Raw genomic sequence first — 12,403 nt, forward strand, 5'->3', positions numbered from 1 at the left:
TCATACATGACATGACATGACTCTATGAAGCCACCTGTATCATAGCTAGTTCATCCTACACAGGTATCCTAGCTAAACAGCTACCTGTATTATCCACAGGTATCCTAGTCCACTTTTTCTTTGTTGTCAAACGGCCTACGTGAGTCACCTAAATAACATTAGGGCGGGTTGTTACCTCTCGTGTCTCCAGTCATCCCTCAGCACGGCGTGGACTCCACTGCTCTGAACAGTGGGAACGGAGAGGAGCTGAAGCCTGCGGTCTACTACGAGAGACTGAAGATCCTCCGACAGAGACAAGGCCTGGAGAACTCCAGGGTTGGTTGGACAAACATTATATACTGCTGCTACTACAGCAACATGTAGCTGTTGTAATGGTTCATTTAGTTCCATTTGAGGGTTCAAACGAACTTCTCCTATATAGACGAATCCACATTAATATTATAGATACCGCGGCAACAAGCAACATTGGACAATGATAGGCCGACATAATGTTGGATGCATTTTTCCAACACGATAAAGTTTGCAGCTTCTGTTCCGACTAATGACACAGTGCAGTCATTATTGTCTACATAATTGTCTTCCATGCTGCAGGTGCTGTTGGATGTTTTTTTGTAGTTAATGCTTTTATTGTCTCATTATATTGATTCTCATTCAATAGCAAGTTTCTCTGCAGTGGACGGTGCATCATCAATCCTCTCTCTCTCTCTCTCTCTCCAGTTGCAGCAACAAGGGCTGGGTGGAGGCGAGGAGGAGCAGCAGCGTGCCCCCATCTCCTCCTTGCTCTCCAAGCCGTCTGTGGCCTCCTCTACGGACATGCTTCACAGCAAGCTGTCGCAGCTCAAAGAGTCCAGGGAGCTCTTCCAGCAGGAGCTCAACACGCACAGCCCCCCGGCGACGAACGTGCGCTCCGCCTCGCCCTCGGCCAACCTGGACGACCTGAAGAAACGTCTGGAGAGGATAAAGAGCAACAGGCAGTAGGCGTGTGTAGGGGAACTCGGGGGCGCCCCGAGATCTCAACCAATTCCTCCTAAACCTGGTGTTAGAAAACAAACACAGGAATGTATTTGTTTTTTTGAATTCTGTGTTTGCACTTGTATTCTGCTAGTAGGAAGAAGAGGAAGGGGGTGAAAAAAACGCACTTGAACTGTAACACCACCCCTTCCTTCCTCTGTGTTAACAATACATTTCAATTTATAATCTCAAAAGAAACGCAATGCCTGGCCTGACACACATAACCTCACCCACTACACACCTGTATCGGGTTCAGCTGTTATAAAACAACAAACTAAATGTTCCTTGAGCTTGATGCTGAGTTAAGTTCAGTATATCTACATCATCTTCATGTTGTTTTGAAATGTGAAAAGTAACTGTTGAATGAGTCTGAATCTGCTAGGGATAATACTTGTATCGGAAGTTTTATTTACCGACGTTTCCCTCTTTACAGAGCTCTGTACAGTTTCACCTTATTGGCATTTTCGGCCCCATGGTCCGTAATGTCCTGTACCCAAACCAACTACAGCGTAGCCATACGCAAACGTGTCTCGTTGTGCTATACAAGAGAAGTGGACTCTCTTGTTGTTAATCTTTCTCCGTTAATTATTGTGGCACAATATATTTGTATATACTCGAGGTTGCTAACCACTTAGCCATAAAGAAGCGCTTTTTAGAGGTTGCATTTCCATTGTCAGCGGAGCGGACCCTTTGGTCCACATCTGATATTCTTGTGGTTCTCTCGAGAGCCCGGAATCATGTGGAATCTGATTTGCCCATGTTTAGGCAGCCATGAGGCAGTCGGGTGTTCTACATGTATGTATATATGTATGATTGTACGTATGTGTGCACCAGTTATAGTTTGAAATCAGACGTTTTGGAATTGCAGTCCTCATGGTGTGCCTGACACTTTGTTTTAGGTTAACTATGGCTCCCCCTTGTGACTGAACACTGTCATAGACTCATTTTCTTATTCATTCCTCTGCTTTTGTTTGTTTTTATATATCCATGTTTGTTTGTTTTTTTCCCAGAACTGTTCTTCTGTATAACTGTATTCCATTCATCTGTCATGGTATTGAGCTGGTTCCTCCACGCATTAGAAGTTCTCAAATGTTGGAAGAATAACTCTGAAATCAAGTTCCATGATAATTGGCAGCATACACGTGTGTCACCATTGCTCCAGAGAGGTATAGAACATAGCAGTACGCTATCTCCTCCATGCATCTTTCTGGCACAGCTGAGCTATTGGCTGGATAAATGCAGAGTTCAAATTACAACTAACCGTTGTAGCCAGGTGTAAGAGAAACCTGAACTAAGGTTGAAGTTATTTGCTCTGTGTAAACCTTAAGAATTACTGTAGCAACTAATGTACTTGGACTGGACACTGATGAAAGTTGAGACGTGTTTAAATTCATGCTGAGTTGACAACCCCACCGGGTCCCCAGCTTCCCTTAGTCACTGATGCTAAACCAGTCAACGGATCAGCTCACTCTAAACTTCTCTCCGGGTGACTTGTCAAATTTATCCCATTTTGCCGACAGTCTGAATATTGTCTGACGTGGTCCCCATTGCCGTGCATCGAATATGGGCCGTTTTTCGCTCGCAGGAAGCACACAGTTTGATTAAACTGGGCACAGAAATTGCAGCAGCCCATTTTGTTTGTTTTGTGTGGTTTCAGGCAGCCAATCAGGATTTAGGTTATCTCATCTACCCTCAGGACCTTTCACACTAAGCAGATCCTTAGATGGATGGTTTTGGTCGGGATGTGTGAACTGGAGAATAGATGTTTCCTTTTGGTCATGTTGTGCCGACTGCTGTGGACTTGCTCTTATCTAAAACAAAACTATTGGCTCCTTGAATTCACGAGGTGTGGGGTTGGGCATGGGGGTGGGGACCCAACGTCACTAGTTACTTTGGAGCAGTTGTGATCGGCACTGGAATCTGAAATGACCAAACTCTTTGTCTCTGTCTGGCCCAGGGCCAACTGAAGGAATTTCACCACATTCTGTTCTCAACAGCATGGCATGAAGTAAAGGATTGTTTTTATTTTTGATGTAAATAAAGTTTGCATTACTAAAAAACTTAATTTTTTGTTTTATCTGATGAAGATGCCCCTGTCAGGCTTACTACTGAAGCTGAATGTTGAATGAAAGTGGGGGGTGTTTTGTATTTAATTAAAATGCCAGTAGTGTTTACATTGTTGCTCTTCAGTTTTATGTGTATACCGTAATCCATAGTGGAAAATGGCAATAAAGGCTTTTTGTTTGGGTTTTCTAACAAACTAGCTCTGGTCTCCTATAGTTTTCATTTGATTTGTATGTAGCTCTATAATAAGAACAGAAATTTGTCTCCAGTTAAATCTGCCTGACAAATATCCAGTGGAAAGCTCATTCTTGACAGACTAGTAATTTTATTTTCCTCCATAGGTCTGTATCATCGTAACACATGAATTGTTGCTTCACTATTCTGGGGAAAACATTTGGCAAAGTTGCAAACGGGTCTAGGGACCCCAGGGTCCAACTGAACCCTTATATGGACTCCGTAAGGTGGTTCCAAGATTGGTAGTTGAGTAATATTTGACCAGGAGATCTGCACTTTGTCTCAAACTTGGCTTAAGTACTTTGTCCACCACTGGCTAGTTCTACCAAATGTTAGCCTACACGGCTATAAAGCTCAGGGCGCCAGTTAGCTAGTCACAGTCAGCTATGTATTTGGCACGTACACAGTAATTGTGAGCAATGTAACTGGGAGTGTACACATGTGACCAAAGGGAGTCCATTGGCTGCATTTGTACACTATCTTGAGTTACAAATGGATAAATGAACACTGGATGTGTGTGTAAAATGGCTCATGATGACAAGTCATAATGACCAAACTGAGGCTTTAATGAGGCCTAGTCACACTGTGGAACAATGAGGTATAACAAGTATTTATCAAATCAACCCATGAATCTACATGTCTTTTTTTTCTCCACTTTGTTTCAGAACAGAAATTGCAGCATCAAGTTATAGATATAAAAACGATATCACAATGCCAATAAACATTTTCTATGAGAAAATTAAACCCTAGAACATGGGAGTGTATTGGCAGTATCTTTATAAAACAAATACATCCACAATATAGCAGCAAACATTTTGAGGAAAGAAGCAGACTTCATTTTTGTTTTGTTTTTAAGGGATGGCAACTTGGTATAGCCTTATTTTTCTCATCACACACGTGTGGGTAATCATACGGATAAATAAGTTAACTGAAAAGAATGTCCCGTTAGCTTTACTCTTGCACCTAACTCATCACTGAAACATGTGGCGTTAGTCAAAGCTGCATGTCACATCATATAGAAATTGCATCCACACAATATTAAACATGTAAAATCAAGAAAGAAAAAGGGTAATAAAATTCAAGATGTCAGTACAGTATACTGTCATGAAATGTGTCAGTCTGAAGCCCAATTTATAACTTTGTTGTACAACAGTGTTTCTCGCTGAAAATAATGTATACATTAACTATTAGCCGAGGACTCGTTTCTAGCAGCTTATAATTTCAGGCTGTGGCAGTCAAGTGATTCATGACTTGATTCTGTAGCTCTTCCTACATTTCTCACGTCTCCTCTACAAGACTGTCTCTTCCTATGACCCTTTCCTTTCCCACCACTTCACTGAGCACAACTAAAACATCAAAATGTGCAAAAGAAAATATGTTTTGCAAGCCCTTTCCTTTATAGCGTCACAGGACAAATTTGTATGTTTTCTTAATGTATCAATTTCCCCATGTTTTTCAATGGCACATATTGCTATTTTGTAAAAGAAAAGATAAGAATAATTTGGTGTTTTCCGTTCCATTGTCAACACCAGTGTATAAAGCTAAGAGAAGCTTAAGCATCAATCAGTAAATGAGGCAGTTTTTCTTAATTCCTGACAAAGTCAGATGCAGACGGATTTCCTTTGAAAGAGGCAAGTTGTTGATGGCGTTTAGTAAGACAGACCTACTAGTATTTTCCCCCATCCTCAACCATACTTAAAACCACAGAATCATGAGCAACATTAAATGCTATTATATGGGCTCATTTCTGCATTTGAAACCATACTTTGCAGAAGCTTTACAGATCAGTGCTGTTGCAGACCAGAACCACAACTCTACAGTTAATTTAATGCTGTTGACACCTGAGCTCTCCAGAGAGGGTGGTCATTTAGTTTCAGTCGAATGACAGGCTCCCTTTAATTAATTGTTGTGTGAATTAAAATCTAGGATGGCTCAAAATGGCTGCAAGGTGGAGACATTGTGACACTGTAATATTCTTTGACATTGTCAGAAACAAATGGGATAATACCTTAAAAAAGGCAAATTCATACTTTTGGGCCACAATAGCATTATGTCTGCTCCAAAAGGTGTAATTTTCTTCTAATGTCTTCAAACACTCATAGCTATGTACAACCCACACCAAAGGCAGGGTAGACAGTATCTAAACAGCAGGTAACAACCCAGGTCAGGAAAACAGTTCTGAATTCTGTTAAAATGTTCAAACAGTCCCAAGTTATGAAAGAATACGTCTCCCAGCACTGGTCCCACGATTATTGAACTTCCTGAACTTCAGATGTTTGTACCCACCGCTGCATTGACTCTGTCACTAAATCTCGCTCCAAAATGTCATTCCAATCTGTACTGAAAGATAATACGCAGACAAACCTGTCATTTCCAGTTTTGTTCGTCCACTCTCTGATTGATTAAAGACAGGCAGAGAACCTCTCTCTGCGTCACCTTAACTCTATGAGCATCCCATAACACAAAAGCACGCGTACAGACACATGTAATTGTGTGTATGTCTGTGTTTGCAGGTATGCAGTAGCTAAAGCGGTACACCATCCATTTAATCAGTCCAAGCTTCTTCTACCCTTATTCTACCCTCAGAGAGCAACTCTGAGACCCAGGCATTCACTCAGATGTTGACGTCCCGCACATCAGTGGGCGTGGCCGAGAGGTCAAGCCCATCCCCATCTCCGTTGCCCTTGGTTTCCGTGGTTACAGTGTGTGGTTGTTGTTGCGCTTGCCGGAGACTCGTTTCCAACAGCGACTCAATTTGTTCCTGACAAGCCCGGAGACAATCCTAAAGACATGGAGAGACAAACAGACACATCATTCAGATACCAAGTGGCTGCAGTCTTTGGTTTAGTTTGAGTTGGGTTCTCACTGGAGGTGATTAGGGAGGAGAAATGGGTGGTCGAGGGATGCGGAAGTGAAAAGGAAGCGTGGAAGAGGTACGCAGAATGGTTGCAAATGTATCATAATAGGATAATGGGCGAAACGGCAGTGATATTGGCATCACTTGTCTTATAGTATAGTAAGCTGTGCACAACGGCACACTATCTGAGGGTAAGTATATGAACACCCCCTCTGAACTTGGATGGATAGATGGGTGGATGTACGAATCTACCTACCGGATCACTCCTGATGATCTGTGCCAGTCGCTCCGTTAGTTTCTGTGATGTCATGGTGTTGCCCACCATTCTAAGCTGTAAGCCCTCTACCGCAGCTGCCATACTGCCCGCTGCAACCATGGAGGGAGGGTTGGCTATGAATTTAACATCTGAGGAGAATAACCAGAGATATAGTTAATAAACGTACAGTTTTTTTCTCTTTTTTTTTTTAAGAGACTGAAAACAAGAACATAGTCAAACAAGGATTAGTAACAAAACATATATTGTAATTGTGTAATAGGAATATGCTTAAATAAAAGACAAGAAGCACAGGCAACAATAACAACATGTTGCAGGTGTACATCTTTACTTAGCAGAGAGACATTTAATGCATGTCCATTACGTACCAGTAGCACATAACGCCACAAAGGTCTGCGCGTGCTTCCTCAGAATTGTTCTGTGCTCTTTCCTGATTTGCAGCTGGGACAGGAAGTGGTCAATGAAGTCAAGGGGTGTCACCGCAGCTAAGTCCCACTTCAGTTTACTCAAAACCATCAGTTCCATTTGCTGTGAAATGAAAAAGAGGGCGAGAGCAGGTGAAGCAAAACGAGAAAGCATTAGATGTGAGTAGAAAGGAGTAGATTTAGAAGACATTTTTTTAGAATGGGCCTCAGGTCTTAATGGGTTAATCAACTACATGTGTTAATCAGTACAGCATAAACGAAAGCAAGGGCTCGCAACTCACTTTGGTCTCACTTTGACTTTGACTTTGGTCAGTACTTTCTCAAGTACAAGAGAAAGAGAAAGAGAAAGACCGACACGGGTCGAAAGGTTGTATGTCCTGCCTGCTGTGTTCGTGAATAAAGGTTACCTGGAGCATTACAAAGTGAGTTGCGAGCCCTTTCGCTTTCGTTCATGTTATCTGTTAGTTTAACAGTTTGGCTCAGCACCAAGGCCGGAGGATGTGCGTTATATTATCTTATTCTTAATCAGTACAGCACCCATAATAAATAAATTCACCGATAAACTCACCAATAGCTGAGTTGGTGTGACAGAGTTGTCTGTGTAGATGCACAGCTTCTCAGCAGTGAGCGGTATGGTCTCCTTCATCTTGGATGCCAGGAACATACAGGCAGCTCCCAGCAGCTGCAGGTGGCTTTTCTTGGTCAGTTCCACCGACAGGAACCTGTCCAGATAGTTCATAGCCAAGGGGAAAACGTCTTCCTCACACTTCTGCTCCTCACACACCTGTAAAGAGAATCATAACTAGATGACTTCATGTCAAGGACCCCCAAAATGATACTCATTAGCCTGCGGACCCCCATTTGGAAATACATGCCAAGGACCCCCATAAGAGAAGGTTTTTTACAGCTCTAGGGACCCCGGTTTGACCTGAATTAGGCTACGGACCCCTATTTAATGGCATTTCTATCTCTGGGACCACAATACATATTGTAAAATCAAAGTTAATTTAACTCCGAGAGTGTACAAATGGAACCAAATAGACCCGTTAGGGTACATTTTGTTCCATTTGTACACTCTGAGTTACAGACCCAAAAGGGTCCATTTGGTTCCTAAGTATCATTTAGCTGGGGACCCCCTGGAACTCCCTCAAGGACCCCTGGGGGTTCCCCGGAGCCCACTTTGGGAACCAATGGACCTCTCCTTTGAATTAACCAACAGAGGGAAAATCCTCTTCACACTTGTACAGTACTAGTAGATTCACAACTTTCATATCTACAGCGGCCACCAGAGGGCGTAGTGACAGTGAGGATGAGACAGACAACATATTTTACTGCTAGTGCTGCTGGCTGGCCACCATGCAGCTGAGAAAGTACTAGGCTACACACAAGGACAATACGCCAAATACATTAATAATAATTAAAACAATAAGTTATAACATTTGCAGTTAGACGTGTCTTTTTGGTTGACATTAGCCTACTGACAACCTACAGACACAACACAATAGGCTTAATGTATAGGCTATAGAAAGGCTGAGAAAGGGCCAAAAAAGAAGTTGTCAGGCAGACATCTTCCTCGTGTGAGAACACAAAGGCTTGAAACGCGTGGTCTACAGAAAAAAGAAAGAAAAAGGAATCGGCAACTTTGCTGCAGGTTTTCGAAACATATTTAGAAATATTTCCCGTAGGCTCCAGCTAGGCTCCCTTACACAAGTAACATTCTAAAATGTTAATCCTACGACTACCGACAATGAAGAATGTTTCTTTAAGAACGATTAAAATAAGTGGGCGTGTATGAAAATAAGTTTAACTAGGAATAATTCGGGTGAAACCATTAGCCATAAACACATTTAGGCCTATCTGAACATCTTTGACAGATATTTGACAAATGTTTTAGGGTGAAAGTCTTTTATCATAGTTCCTGCAGGACTCATCCATTATTAATTAATTGTGTATCTGATATACACAATTTGATATCAGTGGTGGAAAGTAACTATAGTAGGCTACATTTACTCAAGTACTGTACTTAAGTAGAGGTTAGGTATTTGTAGTACTTTACTTTTCTTTAAGTTCTACTCCACTACAGTTCAGATGCAAATATTGTACTTTTGCTCCACTACATTTATTTGACAACTTTAGTTACTACGTAGTTACTTTGTAGATTTTGATTATTTATTATTACAAAACATACATAACCCACTTCAGAAATATAGCCTACATTTCGCATTGTGAGCATGTAGATCTGCTATTTTCAAAAGATGTTTCATGCATTTGAAAACTCGAGACATTCTGCATGAGTACTTTTACTGGTATGCCTACTTTAAGTAAAGTAAAGTATTTCTACACTGCAGTATTGATAGTTTTACTTATTAAGTAACCAAAATGTGACTAATTTTTCCACCACTGCTGTCCTGTCCGCTTCGAGTATTACAGTAGGCTACACACACACACACACACACACACCTCCAACATCCAAGTGGAGACTATCCTCCTCATGTAGGGAGCCACATCTCTCTGCACGCACTTGAAGTAGTTGGCAGCTGGCAGATAGTTGTCCTCCGCCTGCAACAAAGCCTGCAGCACTCTGTCATTCAACAGGTTCATGTCCTGGTAGGCTCTGCGGATAGTGTCCACTTCACAGCAGATCAACTGATGATGGGTCTCCATCTCCACTTAATGTCCAGACAACTCCTCCACAAGTGTGTCCGCTTTCAGCAGCTATTCGTTCTTTTAGTTTCGTTTTTAAACAAAGAATGACTAACATAAAAAAAGGATGTCGTTTTGACAGTTAGCTACTGTTCCATTTGCTTCCGAGTGGACAGCCTGTGCCAATTTCACTTTCACAGTGAAGTCAGAACATTTGTCGTCTTGGGGGAAATTAAATAAAACAATACTTTTAAAAGGCTAGTATTTTAAAGCAGCCTGCGCTGTGTCAGCCTACCGAGTCCTCATTTGAACGTCCGCAGTTTCACAATTGTTTATTCCTTTTCTCAGTGTGACCGCAATTTCCTCTTTTCTTGGTGCACACTGGAGACTTCCAAGAAAAGCTCAAAGGTAGCCTGCTGCTGCTCTGCCCGACAGCCGTGCTGCGTGCTCTCTTCTCTCTCTGACTCACTCTCTCTCTCTCTCTCTGACTCACTCTCGCTCGCTCGCTCTCTCTCTCTCTCTCTCTCTCTCTCTCACACACACACACAGGAGAAAGGTTTTACTGTGTGTGTGCTGCTGCCTCTTGCTGCGGCAACTCCCCCAAATAAAATCTGTCTGTCTGTCTGTCTGTCTGTCTGTCTGTCTGTCTGTCTGTCTGTCTGTCTGTCTGTCTGTCTGTCTGTCTGTCTGTCTGTCTGTCTGTCTGTCTGTCTCTCTCTCTCTCTCTCTCTCTCTCTCTCTCTCTCTCTCTCTCTCTCTCTACTTCCCCTGTTCTCTCTCTTCTCCTCCTCTGTGGTCTGCCTGGGCGATGACGTTACTGTTGTGTTGTTCCGTCCCGACCGAACACATCAAAGTATTGAAGGGGGTAGCAGTCGTTCACGGAAGAGACGGTGCAGTGCAGAGCCTCCCCCACCTTCCCTTCTCTTGGCTTGCACACACACACACACACACACACACACACAGTCACACACACACACACACACACACACACACACACACACACACACACACACACACACACACACACACACACACACACACACACACACGCACACACACACACACACACACACACACACACACACACACACACGTCTGCTACAGTGTGGTCTTTGGTGGTGGTGGGGACTGCTACACCGCCAATAGCAGATAGGGGGAGCAGAGAGCTTATTTGGGATGAAACTTTGCAGGCCTGTACTAGGGAGTATATGGCCATAGTTGTTAACCACTTGAAGTGAACCCCATGATGCAGCATCCATATTATTCTGGGGGGAACATTACACAAAGAATAGCCGATCTACAAGCTCACAACGTGTAGTGTTGTGACGCTGTAACGGCAATCCTTCGCCTTCCAATGTATATTTGCACGTTACAGAGTACTAACAGAAACATAACAGATGGATGTCCAGTCTTAGATCCAGTTTTTCAGATCCAGCTATTTTTGGCCAGGAGATTAGGTGATGATGATTATAGGCTACAGAGGAAACTCTAGGTCGTTTTACGAAGTCTAAAGGCCAAACCGCAGTCACGACGCAACTCCTTGCAACACGCAACTCCTTGCAACACGCAACTCCTTGCAACAAATCGGTTTTGAGGTCAACCACATCAATGCAACTCCCCTGTGAAAGTTGCGAAGTGCCACATTGGGTCCTTGCAAGGAGTTGCATGGCGAATCATTGGTGCGGTTTGGGATTTAAAGCAGTGGTTCTCAAACGTTTTAATTCATTTAAAAAATCAATTTGGTTCCATTTGTACAGCATTGACTAGTACTTGGGGCAGCGGTGGCCAAACAGTTTGCGGAGCGGTCTTGATACCGGAAGGTCGCCAGCTCGAATCCCCAGACTGGCACGTTAAAATTACCAACCATGAAATGTTCTATGAGCAGGCCGTGGCTGTAAACAAGCATCTCGAGCTTAGTCCACTTACCCTGGGTAAACAAAGAACTTTGCTTTTGCTTTGCTTACTACATTCTCAGAGTTACAGACCTACAGTATAGGGTTCCTTTGGAACCCCCTCAAGGAACCCATTGTCCCTTGACGGTGGACGCCACTTTGTGAGCCACTGTTCTGTAGCGTTTGAGTGGTTAAGGATGTTGTAGCGCTACCACACTCAATCACATTCACAACGAACGGATGTCTCGTAGAAAAGACCAGTGGTGCCATGCTCGTTGCGGAGTTATATTTAATAGAGACGTCACCGGATTTCTCCTCCCATCCACTTGCATTGAGTTGCTCACCCAGCGCATGAGGCGATTTCATATCCAGAATATGGATGCAGCATCCATATTCTGGGGGGAACATTACACAAAGAATAGCTGATCTACAAGCTCACAACGTGTAGTGTTGTGACGCTGTAACGGCAATCCTTCGCCTTCCAATGTATATTTGCACGTTACAGAGTACTAACAGAAACATAACAGATGGATGTCCAGTCTTAGATCCAGTTTTTCAGATCCAGCTATTTTTGGCCAGGAGATTAGGTGATGATGATTATAGGCTACAGAGGAAACTCTAGGTCGTTTTACGAAGTCTAAAGGCCAAACCGCAGTCACGACGCAACTCCTTGCAACACGCAACTCCTTGCAACAAATCGGTTTTGAGGTCAACCACATCAATGCAACTCCCCTGTGAAAGTTGCGAAGTGCCACATTGGGTCCTTGCAAGGAGTTGCATGGCGAATCATTGGTGCGGTTTGGGATTTAAAGCATTGATTCTCAAACGTTTTAATTCATTTAAAAAATCAATTTGGTTCCCTAGATTCACGAGGCACCAAAGGCTACCCAAATTACGTGCATAACAGGTTTACCAGGCGTCAGGCGTCTGCTCCTCTAACAACAATAGATTGTCTGCCCCATTCGCACCTTCTACCAAGCTACAAAAGCTGCTGACTCGTGCA

The 12,403-nt window shown here is 43.0% G+C and overlaps 2 protein-coding genes across 3 annotated transcripts in view; one reads left to right on the top strand and one right to left on the bottom strand.

Annotated features, from left to right (window-relative positions):
* The window catches only part of ckap5 (cytoskeleton associated protein 5), a 43,971-nt gene extending 40,697 nt beyond the window's left edge, over positions 1 to 3,274 (top strand). For both annotated transcript variants that reach the window (XM_079500799.1, XM_079500800.1), the window contains exons 43-44: positions 191 to 315; positions 718 to 3,274. In XM_079500799.1, coding sequence (XP_079356925.1) covers positions 191 to 315; positions 718 to 978 — 386 coding nt within the window. In that variant the 3' untranslated portion in view covers positions 979 to 3,274. The remainder of the gene's footprint in view (positions 1 to 190; positions 316 to 717) is intronic.
* A 613-nt stretch (positions 3,275 to 3,887) lies between these two features.
* LOC306923319 (G1/S-specific cyclin-D1-like) lies at positions 3,888 to 9,745 on the bottom strand. Its single transcript, XM_079501369.1, has 5 exons — positions 9,326 to 9,745; positions 7,434 to 7,649; positions 6,809 to 6,968; positions 6,423 to 6,571; positions 3,888 to 6,091 (listed from the first exon to the last, which is right to left on the bottom strand). Exons 1-5 carry the CDS (start codon positions 9,527 to 9,529, stop codon positions 5,924 to 5,926), a joined length of 897 nt encoding a protein of 298 aa, XP_079357495.1. The 5' UTR covers positions 9,530 to 9,745; the 3' UTR covers positions 3,888 to 5,923.
* Between the last annotated feature and the right edge of the window lie 2,658 nt (positions 9,746 to 12,403).

The sequence above is a fragment of the Electrona antarctica genome (assembly GCF_951216825.1).
Source record: "Electrona antarctica genome assembly, chromosome: 5".
NCBI lineage: Eukaryota > Metazoa > Chordata > Actinopteri > Myctophiformes > Myctophidae > Electrona > Electrona antarctica.

What these genes read in the sequence shown, in the direction of transcription:
- LOC306923319 (XM_079501369.1), bottom strand. Translation starts at nt 9,529, where the DNA reads ATGGAGACCCATCATCAGTTGATCTGCTGTGAAGTGGACACTATCCGC. An exon ending in TCACACCAACTCAGCTATTG is followed by an intron (nt 6,969 to 7,433) that starts GTGAGTTTATCG and finishes TTCATTTCACAG; the next exon opens with CAAATGGAACTGATGGTTTT. An exon ending in TGTGGCGTTATGTGCTACTG is followed by an intron (nt 6,572 to 6,808) that starts GTACGTAATGGA and finishes TATTCTCCTCAG; the next exon opens with ATGTTAAATTCATAGCCAAC.